The sequence below is a fragment of the Musa acuminata genome, chromosome BXJ1-6, assembly GCF_036884655.1.
Source record: "Musa acuminata AAA Group cultivar baxijiao chromosome BXJ1-6, Cavendish_Baxijiao_AAA, whole genome shotgun sequence".
Lineage (NCBI taxonomy): Eukaryota > Viridiplantae > Streptophyta > Magnoliopsida > Zingiberales > Musaceae > Musa > Musa acuminata.
The window spans coordinates 43,801,272-43,826,494 of record NC_088332.1 but is presented as its reverse complement, the minus strand read 5'-3'; the positions used below and the strand labels follow the sequence as shown (position 1 = coordinate 43,826,494).

At 41.0% G+C, this 25,223-nt stretch overlaps 4 protein-coding genes across 4 annotated transcripts; 2 read left to right on the top strand and 2 right to left on the bottom strand.

Annotated features, from left to right (window-relative positions):
• Positions 1 to 838: 838 nt before the first annotated feature.
• Positions 839 to 3,814, top strand: LOC103989703 (pentatricopeptide repeat-containing protein At2g30100, chloroplastic). Its single transcript, XM_009408647.3, has 2 exons — positions 839 to 1,699; positions 2,558 to 3,814. Exons 1-2 carry the CDS (start codon positions 950 to 952, stop codon positions 3,329 to 3,331), a joined length of 1,524 nt encoding a protein of 507 aa, XP_009406922.2. The 5' UTR covers positions 839 to 949; the 3' UTR covers positions 3,332 to 3,814.
• A 2,093-nt stretch (positions 3,815 to 5,907) lies between these two features.
• On the top strand, positions 5,908 to 12,610 carry LOC135677207 (ethylene-overproduction protein 1-like). The gene is made up of 4 exons (XM_065189261.1): positions 5,908 to 8,592; positions 10,362 to 10,653; positions 10,749 to 11,058; positions 11,961 to 12,610. Exons 1-4 carry the CDS (start codon positions 6,518 to 6,520, stop codon positions 12,191 to 12,193), a joined length of 2,910 nt encoding a protein of 969 aa, XP_065045333.1. The 5' UTR covers positions 5,908 to 6,517; the 3' UTR covers positions 12,194 to 12,610.
• A 1,429-nt stretch (positions 12,611 to 14,039) lies between these two features.
• On the bottom strand, positions 14,040 to 15,394 carry LOC135677877 (uncharacterized protein At5g39865-like). The gene has a single exon (XM_065190290.1). It carries the CDS (start codon positions 14,891 to 14,893, stop codon positions 14,192 to 14,194), a length of 702 nt encoding a protein of 233 aa, XP_065046362.1. The 5' UTR covers positions 14,894 to 15,394; the 3' UTR covers positions 14,040 to 14,191.
• Positions 15,395 to 15,841: 447 nt separating this feature from the next.
• LOC135677206 (LIMR family protein Os06g0128200-like) lies at positions 15,842 to 22,355 on the bottom strand. The gene is made up of 14 exons (XM_065189260.1): positions 21,728 to 22,355; positions 21,530 to 21,615; positions 19,617 to 19,735; positions 18,672 to 18,782; positions 18,304 to 18,402; positions 18,058 to 18,180; positions 17,841 to 17,903; positions 17,691 to 17,755; positions 17,253 to 17,362; positions 17,066 to 17,180; positions 16,894 to 16,959; positions 16,341 to 16,451; positions 16,148 to 16,214; positions 15,842 to 16,069 (listed from the first exon to the last, which is right to left on the bottom strand). The coding sequence occupies exons 1-14, from the start codon at positions 22,075 to 22,077 to the stop codon at positions 16,022 to 16,024; spliced, it is 1,533 nt and encodes a 510-aa protein (XP_065045332.1). The 5' UTR covers positions 22,078 to 22,355; the 3' UTR covers positions 15,842 to 16,021.
• Between the last annotated feature and the right edge of the window lie 2,868 nt (positions 22,356 to 25,223).

The following is a 25,223-nucleotide window of genomic DNA, read 5'->3' as shown; positions in this document are numbered from 1 at the left end:
CATTGTTTCTTACCGTGAGATTTGTGAAATTAGGTCTAATTGGATTAGATCTATTATTTATATAATAATACACTAACGGACTCAAATATTATACATAGAATTAATTCCAATAAGATTATGAATGTATGAGTTTTGGGGTTCTTGAGCACATGGGAGTGAGGAGTGGTGCACTTTTGGATGTGGTTGTTGCTATGGCTAGAGTTGTCCCGTACCATGCATTCATGGATGACAAATCGATTGACAGCATGACATCCGTGGTGACCACACCTACTTTGGGACAGGATAACTACGTTGGCTTTTGAGGCCGCCGAGAAGCCAATGCATCTGTGGGTATCCTAAGACTAACGTGCTCCACCTCTCCAAGGCTGGCACCTCATTTTCACGCGAGTTGACTATGAATGGTTCTAGATGAGATCAGCGCTGCAGGAGGCGCACCACACCACCCGTTGCCCCGGTGACTAATAAGCTCGCAGAGGATTTGTTAGACCAAATCGGAATCGTTTGAGATGGTTACGTTAAATGACAAAATTAGCCTTGAAGAATCGCTTCAGTCTTTAATGCTTTTTTTTATTTCCAGCATTTAATTGATCGTATAATATATTACTTTGGAATATACAGAAAACGAGATTGAATTGTTACATGAATTTATTAGTTAAGCCATATAATATATTACTTTGGAAGATATAGAAAACTAAAACCCAAACCATTTATTAATGAAAAGGGTATTTTCGTCACTCAAGAACAAAGGCCTCTGTTTTGGTTGGTGGACACGTCACCGCTGGTTCTGCTCCAGCAACAGCCACGATTAAAATAAAATAAATGAAATAGAAAAGAAATTGGAAGACCCACAAAGAGATCGAGCCACGAGGAGAGGGAGACGAGAGACGAGGCACGACCTCCTCTCCTCCTCCTCTAAACCCTAACTTCTCTGATCGGTTGCTCTCAACGGATGGCCCTCTCTGCTCCGATCGGCTCCTCACTTCCCTTCTCCTCGTCGTCGGCTCTTTGTCCCCGCCGTCGTCCCCTCCTCCACCTCCTCCGCCAACCCTATTGCAATCGCCCACTTTCCCTCCGGGTCTCCTCATCCATCTCTGATTCGCAGAACACTAATCCGAATGCTGTCTCCAAGTCTTTACACGTCAAGCCTCTGGAATCGGTGCGATTCGATCGGCTGCCGACGAGCAGCACTGAGGAGGAGATGGGCGAGGGGTTCTTCGAAGCGATCGAGGAGCTGGAGCGGATGGTGCGGGACCCATCCGATGTCCTTGGGGAGTTGGTCGAGCGGCTGTCGGCGCGGGAGCTGCAGCTCGTGTTAGTCTACTTCGCGCAGGAGGGGAGGGACTCCTACTGCGCGCTCGAGGTCTTCGATTGGCTCCGGAAGGAGAACCGGGTCGATGCGGAGACGATGGAGCTCATGGTGTCCATCGCATGCGGGTGGATCGAGAGGTTGATCGGTGGAGAGCATGCGCCGGAGGACGTGATGACGCTGCTGAATGAGATGGAGTGCGTAGGCCTCGATCCGGGGTTCAGCATGGTGGAAAAGGTGGTGTCTTTGTACTGGGACAGGGGGAAGGAGGCCGAGGCTATAGCCTTTGTTAAGGATGTTCTGAAACGAGGGGGAATCGGAGGCTATAAGATCGAAGAAGGGCACGAGGGCGAAAGAGGAGGACCAGTAGGGTATCTCGTCTGGAAGATGATGGTAAAGACTGCACTGCATTCAACCTTTTGTATGATTGTTAGTGTAGAAAATTGATTTATTTCTTCAGTACTGGCAGTCGTAAGCGTCAATTTTTATTGATCTTTGAGTTGCTACGCTACTTAAATCATCATTCCTGGTTTATTGAACTGTATAGATTTTTTCTGGTTAATTTCTACTGTATATCTGATGAACTGAAGTATTTGCTGATTCTAATGTTTAAGGCCAACTTATATTTTCCTCAATCTAAGGGGCCACTTACACTTAACAAACTGATATTGTCTGTAAAGAATTTTGGGGCAGTATCGTTCTAAAGCTGTAAACTTATGTAGTTCTATCAGATTTTAAGTGTCGTAGAAAAAAAGTTATGATTCTTGAAATCCAACTGTCTTTTGTGGTATAGAAAGAGGTTATGATTCTCAAAATCAGCTGGATGGGCTTAGAACCAACCCAACCCCCCCACCCAAAAAAAAAAAAAAATCTCTCTGCTTCCTGCATAAGTGTAGCAAATTTCGTTCCCTATTATTCTTAAAAAATCCTTAAGTAGGTACCACATGTTTGGAAGTGGGAACAGCTCTTGATACTTTATTTGGTGTTTTGCAGACAAACTCTGTTATTAAAGCTAGCGGCAAATTTACGAATGCCAATTATGACATGAGAACAATTGAAATTTGTTCTTTATCTTTCTAGTATCATTACTACCTAAAAATATTTTCATCTAGTGCACTGCATAAGATTTAGAATCTTGCATCTTTTCTACCGTTCCTGGCCTTTCCTTGACTCCCTGTTGTCTAGAATCACTATATCATTGGACCAGAAAGGCAATCATAGGTTCTTATTTTCTTTTCTGATTTCTTTCAGGTAGATGGAGATTATCTGGGTGCAGTTAAATTAGTTATCGAATTTAAAGAGAATGGGTTGAAGCCTGAAGTTTATAGTTACCTAATTGCTTTGACAGCATTGGTTAAAGAGCAAAAGGAGTTCTCAAAAGCTTTGCGTAAGTTGAAGGTTTCAATTAAGGCAGGCTTGATCAACGCACTGGATGCTGAGAATTTGGGCAATATTGAAAAGTATCAGTCAGCCCTTATAAGGAATGGAATCCTTTTGTCAGACTGGGCACTGCAAGAGGGTAGTTCAGCAATTTCCGGAGTTGTTCATGAGAGGCTCCTTGCACTGTATACTTGTGCTGGTTTTGGACGTGAGGCGGAGCAGCAGTTATGGCTAATGAAACTTTCAGGTAAGGAGCCTGACAGGGAACTTTATGATGCTGTGCTAGCAATTTGTGCTTCCCAAAAGGAAGCTGGTGCTGTCGGTCGGTTGCTTGCTGGAGTGGAGATTATGAGTACTGGGCTTAGGAAAAAGACATTATCATGGCTGCTACGAGGCTATGTGAAAGGAGGGTTTTATGTAGATGCTTCGGAAACCCTCATAAAAATGCTCAACTTGGGTATAAGCCCAGAGTACTTGGATAGGGCTGCTGTTTTGCAAGGACTAAGAAAAAACATACAAGAATCTGGAAACATTGAACCTTATATCAAACTTTGCAAGCACCTCTCTGATAAGGATCTCGTTGGACCCTGTCTTTTATATATGTACATACACAAGTATAAACTGTGGATTCTGAAAATGCTTTGAAAGATTTGTTCATTTACCCTCTGCTAGTCAGATAAGTGAATGAATTACTCTTGCAAAATGTTTATATTTGAGATCTCATGTGAACTTGCAAAGGATGCCGGGCAGAAGAGTGAGTGTAGTGGGCACACATACAGGTATCAATATGAAGTGTTACGAGTTGTAAAACGAGTAGAATGTGTATACGTGTATCATCCAGGAATTACCATATTATTACGACTGTTGTTATATTTTGTATAGTTATAATTTCACATCTTGTGGAAATTGTACAGTGGTTCGCTTTTGGTCGTTCCAAGATAATGGGGCTTGTAATCAAAGCTATCAAAGTAGTTCGTCAAATCAGATGCCTTGTGCTCTCCATTTTATGGAATATTGATGGACACCGATGCAGGTGCCTCCTCCTTTCTTCGTTTGGTGTACCTGAAATTCTAGCTCCATCCTAGTGTAATTAAGATTTCTTGGCAATAAATCTATTTGTTATTTTCATATTTAAGAATTTCTTTGTTCTCTAATATTGTAGTCATTACATCTGTAGCTATGATTTTCCGGTCATCTACTTAAACTATTTTGTCAGACTAACCAACAATTTGAGATGGCTGTGATTCTTTGCACTTTTATATTTCACAGTTTGTTCATTATGGGCTGAATTGCAGGGGAATAGGCTCTGAAGATATCTACTAAACTTTCCTGTAGGTTTTTCTTTTTCTTTTGGAGTTATATTCAGAAACCTTGAAGGCCTGAAGTGATGCTTTTAGTGAGCAGGTACTCCACCCTGACAGAAGAAGCATTTGATCACTTGAAATACTATTATTGCTTATGAATATTATCCTGATAACATCATGGATGACAAAGTACACAAGAATGCCTTTGTAAAATAGGTTTATTGTCCTTGGACGGTCTTGGGTGTTTTTCTGTGTTAAATTAATTATCTTGTTTCCAAGTGGGTTGACTTTCCATCAATAGTGTCTCACTGCTATCTCTAAACTTCCAAAATAAGTCTTAGGTGCTCACTGCTTGTGCTAGGTTGTGGAGCATAAATTTGATGCAAGATAATTTTTCTCAGGTACAAACCTGGTCTTTGATTCCCTTTCAGTTGGGTGTCTTAGTGTTTTTTGGTGGTGTTAAATTTGTCAGGCTGCAGCACCAATCCTTTTTCGTTTGGCATGCTTAGTGCCAAATCTTTTGCTAGCCTGATTATGACATCTGAAGATCTGATAACAATTGAAAGTTCTCTTTCATCTATTTTACTGTACTGTACTGATAACCCATCAAAATTTTCTGTTTCAAGTCTTCACTTCTATCCTATAAATATATATATATATATGTGGCTGTGCAATTGATCACCAGAACATCAAGCATTGGTTGACAGAGATGGGAAAGTGGTTCTTATTGGCGGCTAATGAATGGCATAATGGCAGACTGGTGAACATTTTCAAGGACCACATTTCAGTAAATAAGAGAGGGATCTTTTCTTGGCATACACAAGTCATGTGAAGTCTGCTGGCTTTAGATGATTTGTTGATGTCTTTGTTTTTGCTACTTGGTTCACAATGAGTATTTGCTGGTTTTTATCAGTACATGATAGCTGTATTAATGACAGCCTGTTTTCTCTCTCTGTCTCTCTCTCTCTCTTGCATGTTGTATATGAAGTTACTATGCTTCTTGGTAGCAAATCATTTTCTTGGGTTGTCCTCCTGCAGTTCAATCAGTTAAGGTTGGTGTTGGATTTATATGGCATAATGTGCAGAACAGGAGCAGCATGAGAGAAAACACAGTGTAGACCTCTCTAAAAGATCAACCTTTTGCTTTCCCAAGGTGTGATGCTGCTGGCAAGAATGCTCCTTCTCGTCGTCTCCTTTTCTCGGTGTCCTTTTCCATCCGTTTTTGGCTGAGCTTGAAATGCGTGCCCTCGGCACTGCCTTTTCGTCGTCACCGACCGTTTCCAGAAGAATCTACCGATGAAGACCTCGATGTGAGAATTCCTTCCTATAAAATCCCTTTCAAATTTGATTCAATCCCCATTATCTCTTCTAACTAATATATATATATATATATATATATATATATATATATATATATATATATATATATATATATATATAAATCCGCGAGATCACAGGAAAGCGAGTTCGAGAGATCCGTCCTGCATCCACGGTGGTCTGATCTGCAAGCTTGGCGCGAGTAATGACGACAAATGGGACCTGATAATTTATAGCGTGGGTCCGGCGTCGTGGGACCGATAGCTGTGCCACATCCATGGAAGCTGGCTCTCCATTCGGGCATACGGCCGAGTTTACCCCCGCTCAGCTGGCAACGGAATGCGCCACACGTAACAGCTTTTTGTTTCCCTCCCTGTGGGGGACTTCTTCTTGCCCTCGTCGCCAGATATAATTCAAAATATTAAAATTATTAGACGTTTTAAATTAGAATAAAATAATTAAATATCATTAAAATTGATTTATTTTAGGTTTTTTAAATGGATAGTAACGGTGGTAATATTGTAACGATGGATATGCTGTGGGGGGAAATTGTAGTGAAATGTGCACTATGGTACAGACTTTAATAGGGAGGCTGTTGGAGTTACCATTCATGGGGGCGACGAACGACCGATGCGGGGAGAAGGGAAGCAGAGAGGAGGGAGAGGGGGAGAGAGAGATAGAGAGAGAGAGGCCGACATCCGCGCCCCTCCTCCTCCTCCTCTTTTGACGCAACCAACCTTCCCTTCCCTCCACAGCGGTTGATCCATCCGATCCTCTTTACCCTCTGACTCATATATCCCTCCATCATTTCTACACACACAACTGGAGAGAGAGAGAGAGAGACAGAAGAAGAAGGAAGAAGGAAGAAGGAAGAAGGAAGAAGAAGAAGAAGAGATCCATCATCCATCTCTTCTACCCCATCAACACACCTCCGGCCCAACCATAAAGGTACCATCTTTCTTGAGAAGGAAAAGGAAAAGAGTAAAGTGGAAATGTTTCTCCCTCCTTGAGCCCCTCGATCCTTTCCTTCTTCCACCTCTCTCTCTCTCTCTCTCTCTCTCTATCTCTCTCTCCCCTCTGCGGTGGTGTTTGGACGCTTGGCCGGCCGTTACGCCGACTCTTTCTTTTTCTTCTTGCTTTTTCCTGTAGAGGAGAGAGAGGTAGATTGAGGGTGCCAAGAAGAGAAGGGAAGGAAGACGAGAAGACGACGATGCAGAAGAACCATTTGTTGACGACGCTTCGCAGCCTGAAGCTGATCGATGGATGCAAAGGCACGCAGGTCTACGCCGTGAATCAGTCGGCGTCGAACGCCAACGCTCCGGCGTCGTCCTCGTCCTCGTCATCGTCGTGCGAGAAGCCCCTCCTCCGCCACGTCGCGTCCCTCCGCTCCAAATCCATCCAGGGGGGCAACAATGGCGGCGGCCGCAACCACTATACCCCTTCCCTCCTCCCTGACTCGCTCCTCCCCTTCGGCCTCCCCTCTGCTGACCACATCGACCCCCCCGTCGACCCCTTCCTCCGCCACGTCGACCCTGTCTCCGCCCTCTCCGACTCATTCCGGCGCCTCTCCTCCACCACCAAAGCTGAAACCGACGCTGGCGCCGGCGACGAGCGCCTCCTCCTCCTCTGCGACCTCCACCTTGAGCAGCTCTCCCTCTTCCGCCCCGTCGCCGATCCCAAGCTACTCCGCCGGAGCCTTCGCTCCGCGCGCCTCCACGCCCCCAACGCCCACCATCGCGTCGTCCTCTCCGCCTGGCTCCGCTTCGAGCGCCGGGAGGACCAGCTCCTCCCATCCCCCTCCCCCCTCTCCTCCTGCTCCCCCACCTCCCCCGCACTAGAATGCCCCCGTGCCGCCCTCCTCTCCCCATCCTCCTCCTCTGACCTCCTCTGCCCCTGCCGCCATCCCCCTCCCGATCCCTCTCCCTCCTCCTCCGCCTCTGTCCCCGCCCCCCGCCGCCATGGACAAGAAGAGATTGAAGACGCCGATGTCTGGTTTTGTATTGGCGATGATGAGGTACCCTGCGTCCGCTCCAGCATTGCCGCCCTCTCCAAGCCCCTCTCCACCTTGCTCTATGGTGGCTTCGCAGAGGCCCAGCGGGAGCGCATCAGCTTCTCCCACAATGGCATCTCCGTCCGCGGGATGAAGGCCGTCGACGTCTTCAGCCGCACCGGTCGCCTGGACGAGTTCCCACCCGACACCGTTCTCGAGCTCCTTGCATTTGCCAACAAGTTTTGCTGTGAAGGCCTCAAGTCCGCCTGCGACGCGAAGATGGCATCTTTGGTGCGCAACCTCGACGACGCCCTACTTCTCGTTGAGTACGGGCTAGAGGAGACCGCGTACCTCCTCGTCGCTGCTTGCCTTCAGGTGTTCCTCCGTGAGCTCCCCAGATCCCTCAGCGACCCTGACATAACGAGGCTGCTCTGCACCCAGGAGGGAAGGGAGCGGTTAGAGGCAGCCGACCATGCTTCGTTCTTGCTCTACCATTTCTTGAGTCAGGTGGCCATGGAGGAGGACATGAAATCCAATACCACGGTGATGTTATTGGAGAGGTTGGTGGAGTGCGCCACTCCTGGGTGGCAAAAACAGCTAGCTTTGCACCAGTTGGGATGCGTAATGCTCGAGAGGGGTGAGTACAAGGACGCCCAGAGGTGGTTCGGAGAGGCAGCTTCCGAGGGGCATGTGTATTCCCGCATCGGTGTTGCAAGGGCCAAATTTAAGAAGGGGCACAAATATTCTGCTTATAAGCTGGCCAGTAGCCTCATTGATGATTTTGAGCCTGTGGGATGGATGTACCAGGAGAGATCATTGTATTGCAATGGCAAAGAGAAGATGTCGGATCTGAGGGTCGCCACTGAGCTAGACCCGACCCTCGCTTACCCTTACAAGTACCGGGCAATTGCTTTAATGGAGAATGGCAAGGTTGGTGCAGCCATTGCAGAGGTCAACAAGATCATCGGGTTCAAGGTCTCGACCGATTGCCTTGAGCTTCGTGCATGGTTCTGTCTGGCACTCGAGGATTACGAGGGGGCGGTGCAGGATACAAGGGCGCTGATGACACTGGACCCCAGTTACTTGATGTTTCATGGCAAACTGCACGGGGACCAGTTGATTGAGATCCTCCAGCAGCATGGGAAGCAGTGGGACATGGCTGATTGTTGGATGCAGCTCTATGACCGGTGGTCTGCAGTGGATGACATTGGTTCTCTTGCTGTGGTGCACCAGATGTTGGCTAAAGAGCCTGCGAATAGCAGCTTAAGGTTTAGGCAGTCGCTTCTGTTGCTACGGTAAGCAGTTCATGCACAAAGTCTTTGCCAAAAAATTGTGATTAAGGTACCTTTGATATTTTCAATGATCACTATGGAGAAAATTGATGATGTTTGCTGAAACTTCATGTTGCTGCCCAACCATTTATTTCTCTAACGGAAATTCCTTATCAATATCACATCCGATGAAAGATTTTGTTACAATTCTTTCTAAGCTGTAGCTCTATCGGTCTCATTGTTTATCTGTTGCTAACTTGCTATTGCCTAGTAAATTATATTAGGGAAGTTTTCTGGATCCTACTATATGTCCTGATGGATAATAAATGACATGTTTTTTTCCAGCCATTTGGATTAGGATATAACTATATAGAATAGATGGATGTATTTGACAATTCTCAATAAGCTATTGGCTCTGTTTCATTCCTTGCTTATCAGTTGCTAACATGTTATTGCCTAGTAAATCATTTTTGGGGGACCTTTTGTAACCTCCTATACGTCATAATGGATAATAAATGAAGTGTTTTCATCTCTCCATTTGGATAGGGTAATATATTATGCTAGAATTTACAGAATTCTGCATACTAGATATTGAATGAACATATTTCTGTTAGTAAAGTGGTTGTGGAATAGTACTACCATGAAAAGATTTTTTTTTAGCCATATGATTAGAGATAGATTATATAACTTGAAAGAGCAGTGGACGACATGTACTCTTCCATGATACCAATCATAGTGCTGAGCACTGAGCAAAAGTAAAATATTTAAAGGTAGGTTTACAAGGACCAAATCTGGACCAGATACTGTTATTAGTAAATTGAAATGATATGCATCTTTCTTTCCCTTTTTTTTGCCTTTTGTGTTGTCTTATTTATAGGTCAATTGGTTATGGGGTGTATCAACAAGGTCTTGGGAATTGGCTTTGGTAGTGCTGGAGTCGATTATTTAACTAACATGAAAGATATTTGACTGATGGTCAAAGCTTAACTGCTCTTTCTAATTTATGTATTTAAATATCGTGCTATAGCAAGTGTATCATCTGTGCTGCTGGTTTGATAATATACACAACAACAACAATAACAACAAAGTGGTAAGTCCCAACTGTGGTTTGACAATATGTCGAATAATATTGAGGTATATTGTCACTTCAGTTAAAATTTTAATTTTTTACCAACATAATGTAACAGTCCTCGATGGAATTAGTACAATTTAGCATTTGTGATAACTCATTGTTGCGATGATTGTTCCATCATTGGTTTGAATCCTTCGACAGGTTGACACTTGTATAAGATGGATGTAAAACATTTATTGAAATGAACATTAAATTGGTAGGGTTCAATTATGTGAGATATCTACAAATAGAAGAGACCAAGGATTTATTGCTTAACCATAGTATTTTGTAGCTTTGGAAGTGTGTTACAGCTGTGAGGAATTTGAGCTCACTAGACCAATGTGTACCAACTATGACTATTTTCTTTTATGTAGCTTTAAATATCAATTGAAACTTGATTCTTGAGCGGACTTTGAGTAGGCAATCGATCTAACAATAGGGTGATCATATCATGTTCATGTTGAGCTTTTTAGTTGGAGATTAGTAGTGGTTCATAAACTCTTTTGTTTTAATTTACTGTTTGGTTGCTGCCTATAGTCCACCGACTTTTAGGTAACCAATTTTCCCGAGTATTGAGTATTTCAATTTATGCAGAACAAAAGAAGTGGCTTAATAACTTTGACACGTGCAGCTCCTGTTGTTTGACAGCATCAAACTATGCTGATAGTGCTTTCTTATTTAGGTTGAATTGCCAAAAGGCTGCAATGAATAGTCTACGTCTGGCTCGGAATCATTCAATCCATGATCATGAAAGGCTTGTTTATGAAGGATGGATCTTATATGACACTGGACATCGTGATGAAGCATTAGCCAAAGCTGAGGAGTCTATCTCTGTTCAGAGATCATTTGAAGCATTTTTCCTGAAGGCATATGCTCTAGCAGATTCTAATCTAGATCCCACATCTTCATCTTATGTCATTCAACTACTCGAACAAGCTAATAGTTGTGCTTCAGATAACCTTCGGAAGGGTCAAGTATGAACAAGCCGACAGTACTATTTATAAATTTTCTTCATAAATTTGCATTGAAGTATGATATAACACTAAAATCTGTGGAAATACTCCTTCAGGCACACAATAATATGGGAAGCATATATGTGGACTGTGATATGCTGGATGAAGCCGCAGAATGCTACTTGAAGGCACTTGGTATAAAGCATACTCGTGCACATCAGGGTCTGGCACGGGTTTACTACCTTAAGAATCAGAAAAAAGCTGCTTATGATGAGATGACAAAGTTGATAGAAAAAGCAAAGAACAATGCATCAGCATATGAAAAGCGATCAGAATACTGTGATCGTGACATGGCAAAGAGTGATCTTAATATGGCAACTAAGCTAGATCCCCTGAGGACGTACCCTTACAGATACAGGGCTGCAGGTGAGTTGATTAAGCACAGCAGAATCTTGGTTATCTTTTTTCATTCCTGAATGTAATTTTAGTTATAATAAGAGAAAAAGAATTACAAAGAATATAACATCTTATCAAGAATCACTCAGCTTAGAATAGGATCGTCCTTAACCAAGGAATAGGTTCATTAAACTTAAAACTTGTCACTATGTTGTCAAAATTTTCAAGCTTAGTAGTCTTCGTGGAAGCCCTCTCAATATGTTTGTTTTATCCTGTTTAAGCATAGTCTAGTTTGCATTTGGTACTCTAACTCAATTATGTCATTACGTTTGGTAATTTTAACTTGATAAATATATGAAATTTATGTCCCATTTTCCACTTCTTTAAACGGTGAAGTTACAAGTTGTTAAAGCACATCTGTCTTTTCTGTCATTCTGGCTGAACAAGGAATTCAGCCTTGTTCATGTTCAACTCTGTTATATGAGCCTGAGGCCCAATAGACTTTGGTCGATTCTCATAGTATGTGCGCAATTCTGCATTTCAAAGTATTCTTGCCATTGCATCTTAATAGCAATGTCGACTAGATAGCGAATGTTGAAGGATTTCATATTGATTTGTCCTAATACTTTTTTACAATATACCAGTCAATTTAAGTGAAAACTTCATAGAAGATTCAGTGACAATTCTTCAGCTGTTGCTTGTCCGAGTGGTTGTCCTTACAAGTTTTAGATTATTATTTTATGCATTGACAAGTTATGATGATGATGCCTTTTTTGCATGCACATACGGCTTCTACCTACTTTTGCTTCAGTAGTGATCACTTACCTTGCATGCACATGCAAGTTATGATGATCCCTACATATGATTCAGTCCAACAAGCATCAAGTGTTGCCAAGATGATGACTTACATTTCAAGTTTTCCCATTTTCCAGTTCTGATGGATGACAATAAGGAAGAGGAAGCAATAGCTGAGCTCTCGCAGGCAATCGCTTTCAAGCCAGACCTACAGCTGCTTCACTTGCGTGCTGCATTCTATGACTCGATGGGAGACACCGCATCCACCTTGCGAGATTGCGAGGCAGCACTGTGCCTCGATCCAAGCCACTGTGATTCCATGGATCTTCACAACAAAGCTCTCGGAAGAGCAGGCCCTCCGAGTACATAAACTTGTCATTATTGTCTCGACACGTTCTCATTCAAGATTCAAGAAGTGGCTGAAGATGATGATCCCACATAGCAAAGATGTAACTGGAAGTGGATCAAATTTACATGCAGGAAGCATTGTGTACATATTTATACAAGGTTTGTGAAAATTATATACACAGGTGGAACAACAAAAATATTGGGTGCATTCCTCAGAAGACGGACGCTGCAAAAGATGTGTGAATGAAATACCAGTTGACAGGCGGCAGCAGAAGCTTTGAATCGTTCATTTAGGCTCATTTCTGTAATTTATATAAACAACTTTTTGAAGCATGGCCGTTGACGAAAAGATTTTCATATGAGGAGAAGAAAAAAACATTTTTTCCCCTAGCATGTTTTTAATCACATCTGAAACAAAATTTATTACAATCTTTTTCAATCAGAGCCTTCAAGCATTTTCAAGCTTCCTCATGGAATTATTCAATTTGTTAATATTTATTCTGTATTGTCCTTTAATTGGTGTTACCTACACAGTTTAAGAACATGGGATGCTTCTCCCTGTAGAATTAAGAATGTCATTGCTAACATTTCAAGCTGTTACTAAATGTTGAGAGGGTTGGCATTGCGAATGCATAAATGGAAAATTAGGACTCTTATTTTCATGTTTCAAACTGTTCTGTAAAATTTTCTTTAAGCAAAAAAGTTAGCTATTCATTGATGAAAAAGGCAAATTCACCAGAAGAGAAAAGAGAAGGACCCCCCAGTTCTAAAAAAATAAATAAATAAAGAGGAGAGAGAGAGAGAGAGAGAGAGAGAGAGAGAGAGGTTGTTCAGATATTAGCTAGGAAGTGAGCCTGGGAAATGGAAGACACAAAAAGGCCTGACACTGAGTTCCTTGATCAATCTTGCTTGCTACAAGGTAAAGAAGGCATGATCTGCTCTTGGAGAGTGAATACCATCTGTTTCCTACTTTTCTCGTGATTGATTGAATACAGCTGCTTTGTTTGTTCATTCACGACTAACATCTCTAAATATACATACAGAGCTTCCTACCATATGAATTGACCCATAAAAATAAAAATACAAAACCCCCTCAACTGTTCTTTTAATCTTCTCACGAGTGTAGCAGACGTTATAGCTTCACTCGGAGCCACCTCTCATCTTACCACATCCAATTAACATTTGCCACAGCTACAACGATCCTTCTCTCAAGACAACCAATTAACTGCTTCCTTAATCGTGCGCAATCTTGCAAAGATGTTTAATATATGCTGTAATATCTTCGCAGGGCTGTACATACATACATAAATGTGAGAGATTAAATATCAGTCTAAGCACGAATCTCATTATATTCTCCATTGTTATTATCATTGTCGTAACCGAAGAGGATCCTATTAAATATCAATTACTCTTATAAGCAAGAATCTCGTTATGTTCTTCATTATCATCGTCATCATCGAACTAGGTCCTATAAAATATCATTCACTCTTGTAAGCATGAATCTGGTTGTGCTCTCTATCATCATCACCGTCGTAATTGAAGAGGGTCCTATTAAATATCAATCACTTTTGTAAGCACAAATCTTGTTGTGTTCTCCATCATCATCGTCGTAATCGACGAGGATCCTATTAAATATCAATCACTCTTGTAAACACGAATTTCATTGTGTTCTCCATAATCATCGTCGTAATTGAAGAGGATCCTATTAAATATCAATCGTTCTTATAAGCACGAATCTCATTGTGTTCATCATCATTGTTGTAACTGAAGAGGGTCCTAATTTACACGACTGATACTGATACAAAGGAACTATATATATATATATTTATACAATTATTTATTTATTTAGTTTTCATGTGCATTAAAGGTATGATAAGAGATTTTTTTTGTAGAAGCTAAATATACCCAATAAAAGAAGCGGGTTTTGGAGACTGTTTCGAACGCGAAAGCGTTCGCCATCTCGGACTGTTCCCGCATCATCTAATAACCCCTGAGCTCTCTCTCCGCCGTCCGATCTCGATCAGATGGCGGGGGAGGTACGGCATTGAGGACAGCGGACGAGCCCGTTCTCGTTGCAGGCGGGACAGCTCCGGAAGACTCCGCCACCTCCCTTGTGAGAGTAGCACTTATGGCTCCCGCCACAGGTCGCACAGATGACGAAGCGCACTCCGCCGCAGCCGTCGCAGGAGCCGGCGGGCACCGGGGCCACCCCCTCCACGTACCGCCTCAGCTCCCCAGTCTCGTGGAGATGACGGATCTCGTCGGCGCCGCCGACGTGCCGGCCGCCGATGAAGACCTGGGGGAGCGTGGTGACCCCCCGCCGGCGGCCCACGATGCGGCCGAGCTCACCGAGGAAGCCGGCGTCCAAGGAGACGTCGCGCTCGTCGACGGCGACGCGGTGGCCGCGGAGGATGGACCGAACGAAGCGGCAGTCCTCGAAGGTCTTGCGGACGACGCGGAGGGAGGTGAAGTAGAGGACGATCCGCTTCTCCGCGCAGGGGGAGGGCGGGGAGGACCGCCATGAGCGGAGGACGGAGGAGGCGGAGCGGACGCTGTGGAGGACGGCCTTGGGCGACAGCCTCCTGGCGATGGAGGGGGAGGAGGGTTCGTCAAGGGGGCCGCGGACGTCCTTGAGGGAGGAGGGCTTGGGATTGGGAAGCCGCGGCGAGGCGATGGCGGTGGCGCCGCGAGGCACCTTAATCTTTTCCCATGACGTCCACATGAAGGCGGCCAAGGAAGGAGGAAAAGGGCAATGGAGGAGGAGGAGGAGGGAGGGGGTGGGGTGTGTTAATGGAGACCTCCCCTTTGAACCTCAAACTAAAAGGGGAAGGAAAGGAGAGTAGAAAGCGGGAGGGAGGGAACGAGCACGAGTGTTGGTTGCGGCGAGCGGTTGAGGATGCTCGGAGGTTGTCGAGGGTGTCTGCAACTCGGGGAAGGGAAATATTTGGGGGCCGATGATTGCGCGGAATGGACGGTTGCGATAAAACGGTGGTTTGCCCCTAGTTCGTCGGAACGGAAATGTTTCTTATCACCGCCTGGACGATCACCATCTCACGGTCCTCCGCGCTCCAAGGGGCCGCGGGAATCGGGGGGATGGACGGGTTTAGTACCTCCTCTCTCGCGATCACAGGTCGAGAGCATCACACGGAAAACAAGTCGGATGCTTCCATTGCCTCCTCGTTACTGCGCAGGGAAAGGAGCGGTAGGGGGAGGAAGTGAGACCAAATGTGATGGAAAGGCCTTGCTCGCTACCAGTTGGTGCGAGTAAACATCATCTTCCACGAGAGAGAGGGAGAGAGAGAGAGTTCACATTATAGAAGTTGTCTTTTGACAGAACAAATCCCAGAAAGGTACCCAAGAATGGTTCATTTAGTGAAGGATAACGATCCAAGAAAAAGTATAAAATGTGGTAGAATTCCATTTACGATCCCAAAACTCCACAAGGGAAGTGAAGGGCAAAACACTTGCAGGTTCGATACATAATCGATTTGATTGAACAAGTCGATGGTAGATAACAAAATTTGGTGAAATGAAACTCTGCTCCAGTGTCCCTAGACAAATGATGATCGAGCATCGAACTCCTCCAGTATACGAATATATAATATTTTCTGTCAATACCTACCAGAGAATACAAGTATAAAACACCTTTTTCAGATATGTCGATACCACGAGAACCAAACAGTCTATGGAGCTCCTTTTAAGTCATCCAAAAAACCAATTTGTTGATAATTTACATCGACCATTGTCAACTGGTCGTGCCCTGTATATGATCATACATGCAACCATCCAACGTATACAACTCGGAAAGCAGTTGAAGAACTTTTCACATAACGTCAACAAGCACCAGAGATCAACTTGACAGTTGGAACCTGCCACTCGGTTTTCTCTTTTTCCACCCCTGAAAGAATTGGAGTTTCGATCAAAACTACAAAGTGCAAACTCAAGATCTTGCTATGTCAAATGACGTCCAACTTACAAATGCAGCGTAACAGAAGAGAGTGATACTGGCCAGGAAAACAAAACCATATTGAAACACATTGTACCTGCATAATGAAGACCAAAATCCATCCATTAGCCGCCGTTTGATATGTCCAAATGAAGATCACTGGACATTTGTAATTTTACGGCTTCATAATGTTTAGTGATGGATAAAGACACGTTCTACTCACTTGTATAGATACTTGATTCCACGTAGAGATTGCAGCGTGTGGCCAAAAATTTCTTGTGCAGCAGTTGCTTGCGAATAGTAAGCAAAAGCTGTGGCGCAGAACTGAATCACGCTGCAAAGAAAATAATTGATTGTTAAATACAAAAATGAACGCCCAGAGAGGTTGAATCTGCCGAGAAAATTCATGGAACTAAAACACCCAACAACTTGTATCAATAAAAACTGAGAAATGCAAAGCACAAAAAAAAATGGTCTTAATTGGACTCTAGCAAAATGAAAATGCAGATTTTGATGGTCACGAATATGTATTATGTTCTATTCAAAAGTTTTATAAGACGCCAAAGCATAGTTAGCTCTTCAAGCTACCTACATTTCAAAATTCACCCTGCACCATGTTGTTGTTAAACACTTGCATATATTCTTGCAATTCAGTTCTATTAGCAGGTCTCTTGTTTGATTAAGGTGGAATGAGACACATAAACAATACTTAGATACGGGTTATCGACATGAAGCTGAGTAACAAATATAGCTTGACATAATCTTAAGATACGAACCTAATGGAACAAAGCAGGATGAGTCCCACATTGAAAAGAAAGGAGTTCATCAGAGTTCCTCCCCACCTAAAACAAGTTAGTTAAAGACATTAGGAATCTGCACAAGGAAAAAGAACACAGAAATCTAAACATGAAAAGTGGGGAAAAAAAAGGAAGGAACATTGTAAATTACTTCATTGGATGTATAGTAATGAAAACCAACTTCAATCCAAGCATCATCTCCCCAGCAATCACAGCAAGGAGTAGGTAGAAACAGAAAATTGCAAATGCTGCGGTACCTAGCAGGCCTGGTCAAAAAAAGTGTCAGACAAGTGCCCAAGAAATAAAAGAAGAAACTACTGGTGGCTGATGTAACATACCCCAGACACTATCCAACTTGATGAAAACTTCATTTAAGAAAGGAGAAATAGGTGGGGTGATCAGCAAATATATAACAATATGTGCAACCCAGGCCACTGAAACAATTAACCTGAATCCAGAAAACACTGCAACCAATTATGAGAGGCCATAACCATAATCTCTCTCTCTCTCTCTCTCTCTCTCTCTCTCTCTCTCTCTCTCTCTCTCTCTCTCTCTCACACACACACACACACACAGTTTGAACAGGCTTAAGGCATATAAAAATCTATCAAATAACCACAAAAGCTCCAAGAGATGCAAGTGCTCAATACAATCTAGCTTGTTTGAGAAGAATTTCCTTACGGTTAAAATAGTCAAACTAGATTACTAAATTGAAGCATCCTGAAATAATCTGGTGTCTTAAGAAACTAATAAGAGAATCAAATTACAGCACTTACCCGATGACACCTATTACAAGTTTTCCCATGTAGCCCAGAACAGTTAGAGCCCAAAGAGTCTCTGCCTGTAGAAGTGTGAAGTGCAAAACATTATTTTAAAAAAAAGGAGACTAAACCCTACCAAATAGAACAATTTTCAACTATGATCACCTGTTCTCCTTGAGGATACATTTCTTCCAAAGCTTTCATATCATCTTCCAAAAGAAACAACTCCTAAGAATTAAATAAAGAACATAAAGATACTTTAAAACTATTAATAAGATAAGCTTGATACAGAAAATACAGATCAAAAGGCCAAGCGTCCAGAAGAAAAAGCTAACAAAAACTAGCCAAACAAATAATGGGTTTTAATAGAAACAAAGTGCACCTTTTCAACAGATTTCACATTTTTGCGCCATTTTCTACCCTTAGAACCACTTCTCTCCTCTTGATGAAGAGCTTCAATAGCTTTCTTCAGTTCTTTAGCTTTTTTTCCTAGTTCAGTTGCCTCCTATCAGATTTGAAGGAAATTACTCATCATAGGTAGGCCAAGAAAGGGAGCCAGTGAATGTTCAGGTGCTGCTGTAGGCATCAGCTGATAATGCACAATATAAAATGAGTCAGTGAACAAAACCTTGATATACTGTGACCGAGTTATGACAGCCTTGGGGCGCCTTATGAATGAAAAGATGAGGCCCAGCGGAAGACAAGCAATCCCCACACCACCAAATATCTACCACAAAAATACTAAGATAAGAGACTCGCTAAAAGGGAAAACTTTTACACCACAAACATTAAAAAAAATTGCATCGATACTGAAACTTCAAACCACAACTGGAGTTTTTTCTAGAAGAAAAAAGAAGTTTGAAGGACCATTTCATACCACAAATACTTAACAATATAAACACTGTTTACGCTCTCAGAATCTTATAATCTCATAATAAGTATACTTCAATCTGAGGGAAAGAATATGATGTAAGGAATTAGGTTGATAAAACATACAGTGAAAAGAACTGATCCAACAATTGTCGCAAGGGCAACCAGATATTCTGGAAAGGAGGTTCGCATTGTCCAGGTTGTTTCTGAAGAAGCAGGTGCTCCATATGCATCACACTGGAGAGAAGAACACATAAGCATGACATTAAATAAAAAATAAACCTTCACTGCTAATTGAAAGATGTGCCACAGAGTAAAATCCCAAATTCCAACAAGAGAAAGACCACGGATGTGAAAGCTCTCCATACACAAACATGCATCACTCATATAAACCCATATGTACGTGCAACCTTATACACATGCACATATGAATGCAACCTTATAACCTTACAACATGTTTCTAGCATTAGTTTGGAATAGGCTAAAGCTGGGATAACTTGGCCTTTCAGAAGAAATGAATGCATTCGGTAGTTTAAACAAGATAAGATGCATTTTTCATTACTTATCATTGTAGTTTCTAAATACCGAGATGAAACCTCACCAACGCAATGTTTGAGTCTGTTTCCACTGAAATCAAGTTTGACAAACTTAACAAGACTATATATGAGTTGTAGTCAAGTGATACATAAATTGACTTGATTATCCTAAAACTTTGATGTAGTATAGATCCAGTTCAATTGCTTTGAATTAGCATAACCACAATTTATTTGAGAATCTGAAAAGACAAGAAGTCCAGAATAATTCTGGTAGGTTATTTTGAGTCAAGTCTTCTTAACCAGTAGCAACCCGTTAGACAACTACAGGACTTTAAAATATAATTAACTAAACATGCAAAATATGCACTTAGGAACTTTAACGTTTTCATTTCTGTTTGTCAATGCATACTCTAGTTTAACTATTAAATATGAATAACTAAATACATATGTGCCATAAATATTACATAGCAAATAATTCAAAGATTGATGCACCATATAGGTATTAATAAAATTAAAGAAAGAAGAGAAACGTCACCAGACGGTTCGATGAACCTATGCAAGGTTGAGAACTTGAGAATGTCGACCAAGAACTAGGGAAACTCGAAGCAGATGAAGAAAGGTGCCTAACTGTAAAATCCACTTTACCAACGAGTCCTGATGCCATGACAAAGAAACAATTAGAAAATATTACAAAGTTATAGAAGAGAACTGCAGAGTTGAGGAAAAGAAATCCTAAAGTATTTAAGAATAAAAAACTGAAAGCCTGGAAAGCTACCAAAAATATGACATTAGAAAAAGAAAATATTTAGCTTTCTATATACCACAATATACAATTAACTGTAATCAAGCATGGATGAAAAATCAAATTCCAGAGAGTTTGGAGTACGATGTTTCATAACGTTTCCCTCATAAAGAAGGTTCAAGCCTTGAAGGTAATTTTGATCAGCGTTCACAACTACCATCGAGAATAAAGAGAAGATACATCTAGGCAAAGAGCATACTCCATTCTGCACTAATACATACAAGAATCTTGAACAGGAAGTGAATAAAGAAAAGCAGACTCCTGTAACCAATTTCATAGGTTCTAAATCCATATTCGAAGATCATAACTTTGTGAACAATTTCCTGAGTTCTAAAACACTAAGATTAAAATCGCGTTGCGAGAAGCTTTTCCGATCTGTATTGGTCATGCTTTTTGATCTGGTAAAGATATTAAAGAATATAAAATACTATTCATTGCATCACACTGAGTATGATTACTGTGTTCTAGAAAAATGGGAGTGATAGATTTTTCTATTCAGATATTATTAATGATTCATTGATAGCACAATAATCACAGAGGTATGTACGTTAACAAATAAAGTATATCATAACATAACTACTACACAAGGATAAATATTCATCAAGGAGAGTAAAAAAAGAAAACTTACCTCCTAATGCACTTAGATAGTGCACGAGTGAAATAGAGCCCTAGAAAAGAAACTTTCACAATCAAGAATGAGTTCCCAAACAGAAAACACATCTCCCATGACACCTTGATATCCTAACTTATGCAATTCTTAACTGGAGGGGATTTGCCAAAATCCATGACTAATCAATTCAACAAAATAAAGGTTATAATTAAAATCACAAACTTGGATTGACCAAAAAAAGAAAAGAAACATTGACTAAAGGCATCATAGATGGGTATGCTGGGCCATCAGTAGAATCATAATATGCACAAACAAATTCATGTATAAGAAGCCAGAAGAAAATCATAGAGTTGAAGTTGGTGATGGCTGATGGAAACCAGACACTCAGGTACGTGAAAGATAGAAATAATTGGAAAAGATGGATCATCCATGAGAACTATGATGCTGGATGCAAACAGAAACAGTGGAGAGAAGAGACGAGGATAAGAAAGAGGAAGAGGAGGAGGAGGATGCATCATCTTTGCTACAAACAACACAGGATAACCAGAGAGAAGCACTCCTTTACATAAGAATAGTAGGAATGATAAATCTCCAGTTAGTATCACTTATACACATCGAATGGCAGAAGTCTTTATCTGAAGCAGATAGAATGACCCATATGCCCTCAGATCCGCAAATCTCAACTGCAGAATGAGACTACATTATCTGTCTCACGATGGGTAACTGCAACGCTTAAATGTAATCTTGTCTTGTTTCCATACAAATAACACACACTTAACATTCAAGACAAAGCTAATTAATACTATCGTCTGATTCCTTGTCTGTGGGCTTTCACGTCAGGAAAAACCCAAAATCTAACCTTCCACCTTATCAAGGCAATTTCATTTCAATCTTAAATCGGTATAACAACGCGTGTTTTCTTTCCTTTTTTTGTGCCTTCTATAAAAACCATCATCTTTCAAGAAAATGAAAGCAAACGTGATAACAAAAACCAGCAACTATAGGAAACAAGAGAGACTTAGAAGAAGGATCTAACCATAAAGAATTCCAAGCACAAGGCCGCAGACAACGGCCGACGTCAGGACCCACAATAGAGCACTCTTCAATCTCTTCCCAATACTCCTGCAGCAACGAGTCGTCCGTTATCCTTCCAAAACCAGGAAATCTAAACACAAAAAGAATTTTAAAAAAAGAGTGACGAAATTAGGGTTTCCATTGAGGAAGATGGATTTACTTGTCCTGATCGCCCTCGTAGTAGAACATGGCGAATGGTATGACCAAGAACACAAGGACAGCGTCCGCGATGTAGACGACCAACCAAAGAGCCTTCATCGGGAGGGTGAGAGTGCAAGCGCCGTTGTATATAGCGTGCTGACAGGCCTGGCGATTGGCGACGTCCGCCGGGAGCATCAGAATGGAGATGGCCGCGACCGAGAGGCCAAGAACCACCACCAGCTTGGGGAAGTATGCCTGGTTGACGTCGTCCGGGTGCTGGTAATTGACGAGGAGGTAGACATTGACGAGGAGAACCAGCACGCACACGACCACCGCCACGATCACCAGCGCTAGGTTGAAGTCGCCCATCCTTCCTCCACCGATCTAATCTGCCGCCAGATCTGAGGTCCTCCGCCGATCCAATCGACCAACTTTTGATCTTTCTCGAGCTTGCCCTACCAAATTCGCACGTGAATCGCCACCTTTGTCGAGGAAACGAAGAGAGGGGCTCAGAAATGCGATCCGATCTCGTAGCGATCACGACTAGGGCTTCGATCTCGAACTCGCTTTCTCTCCTCGTCTCCGGCGAACGAGTCCCTTTTCACGAGGTGGGGAGAGACGGGGGAGGGAGGAGGGAGAGGGGATCGTTCGACGGAATGGGTGAAGCCATATGAAAGCGTCTCTCGAAAGCTGGGCTGGGCATCGGCCCAGTTGACGGAATTTTGGGCCCCCTTCTAAAACGTTTCTGTTTTCTTGTGTTTCCAGAAACATGAAGCAGAAATTTTTATATTGTTTCCTAATTTATCGAAGAATTTTGTGCCTTGTTCCAAAAACGTTTCTGTTTTCTTAAGTGTTTCTGGGCCCAAATCGTGAACTTACAGTTGTTACTTAGCTTTGAGGCCCAAATCGGCCATCACAAAATCCAATTAATATTCAAACATACATTTCGAAGGAATCATTTTTCCAATTACATGATTAGAGATAATTTTCATGCATAATAATAAATAACAAATATTTTAATGTAAATAATTTTAATGGGTAAAATCATAACTTGCTGAAGATCACACATGACAAAAAAAAATATATTTTCTTAAATTTATATAATAAATTCTATAATTTTTAACAATATATTGTCATGCGAAATCTTTGATAGATAGAATGATCAATGATGTTATGGAATGTGGGACTAACTCGATACAATTCTAATTCGATTTACGTGATGTTCAAAGAGGAAGCTCAGTTTGTTTGTACTAAGATCGATGTAGTCGATTTAATAGTTAGTGATCGATAGTGACTCAATAGAATATTTTTTATTAAAAAATTTAAAATATTTTTTATTCATTGAATGTTGATATAAAGATTGACTATTGATTTATTTTTATTATTTTTAGATTTTCCTATCAAACTTATCTTTTGGGGTCTAAAATATGATCGCTTGTCCATGGTATGGTATGTAGTACCGAATGGTACCATCCGGTACGGGCGGTACGTATAGGTCTGACGGCATACCGGTACGCGGATCGTCCGATACCACTAAGTAATACTACAGTGCTATAATATTGCATTGTAGTAATACTACAGTGTTACAGTGTTATAGTGCTACAGTAATAAAAAAAAATATATAAAATTATTCGATACATCAAGATGTACCGTTTGGTACACCAGTACCGTATTGAGTCAATCTCGAAACATCGGTATAGTACGATATTACATTGCTCGTCACCCTCAAAGCTTATCAATCTCAACTCAGTTGCACCACTAATAATTCCTGCACAAAAAGAAGCAAAGTTTGTGATGAAGAATTCATGGAGGACAGAGTTCTTTGGAGAGAGAGAGAGAGAGAGAAAAGTGGACCATAACATCATCTCAACGAGAACGCCAGCACAGCACACGAAGCAATAGAAGGTGAGACAGTGACAGAGAAGCGTGCCTTTCAGAGGAAGAAGACGAAGAAAATGGAGAGATGGATGCCGAGAAGCAACAAATATGCTTCCTTTTTCGAAAGAGACATTTGGAGCTAATTCATCACGTCACAATTTTAATTTGAATTGATCGAATATATATTTACTATATTATTTTTTTTTTTCATTTTGATATCATCTTAAATTTTGTCTCCATCACATCCCAACACAACTTTGATCATTAAAAACATATTTACTTCATGGAAGTAAAAAGAAAAAAGAAAAATATTCAGCAAAGCATTCCGACGTTACTTTTCCTTTCTTCTTAATCTTCTTTCTAGAAAGAAAAGATGGGCAACTAAATAACTCATATATCAGCTGAAATTTAAATTATAAAAATATTAAATCTCAACATAATTTTACACATCATTGTGATGACAAAAGAAAAGAGGTGATTATCTCATCAACCGTAAATAAGTGCTATGATAGTAGACATCCTAACAATTTCAATTATCATCATTACTAATAATCGTGCAAAGTGAGTTTTGCCAACTAATAAATATCCGACATCTTTCTTCCTTAAAAGAAAGAGAATGAGAATGCCAATGATGATGAGATGTTGAAGCATTGAATTCTTGTCTAAAGCCTTCGCATCTTAAGATAATTGTCACTTCAAATGATTCTCCCACCAAGTGATGTGCAATCTCGACCTTTAAAGAAGGCTAACATCACTTTCACGACAACAAGGAAAGTGAAATCTGAGTCATGACTTATTGTCACCCCTCAAAAAAAAAAAAATGTTTTTTTATCATTTTTTTGTTTATCCAAAAGCCAAAATTATTAAATGAGGCATTATCTATTTTCTTCCCTTCTTTAAGTAGGAAAAATGATCGAGCTCTAATTAAAGGTTGAAATTCATTTAGTTTTATATGAAATTATATAGTGAAGATACATGTGTGCTTAATGAGTTATTTTTATTGAAAGGTTACATTTGTGTTATGTTTCGCTTTAATAATAACACATTTTTGAATGTTTTAGTAATCAAAATTAACTCAATTAAGCCAATATTATCTTTTTACATTGCATTATAAAGAGTGCCTTAAAACACCATCATATCTAATGTATGATTTTTGTTGTCATCTTTCATGACTAATTAATCCTAGTGTTTGAGAGAGAGAGAGAGAGAGAGAGAGAGAGAGAGAGATCGAGTCTTTTCCTAACAACTTAGAGTTTTCGTTTTATGATTTGCTATACAACTTAATTTAAATATATGTCCTTCTCTATTTCTATTTGCCTTGCAATTAATATATATTATATCTACCAAAAATTAGAAAACAATTGTGTTTATTATCCTTTTCTTTAACTTCTTCGAGAACAATGTAAAAGTTTGGCTCTTCTCCCAATAATTTTTTGCCAATAATTATGTATAAGGTGTACAAATATACATATATAAGAAATATATATTATATGTAATTCGCTTTGAATTCAATGATATGTTACACAAACTATAAAACAATTGTGTGTGTTATCCTTTTCTTTGACTTGCATTCATTTTCATCGAGATCCATGTTCATATTCCTTGCATCCATGTGTCTATTGGCACATCATTATAGA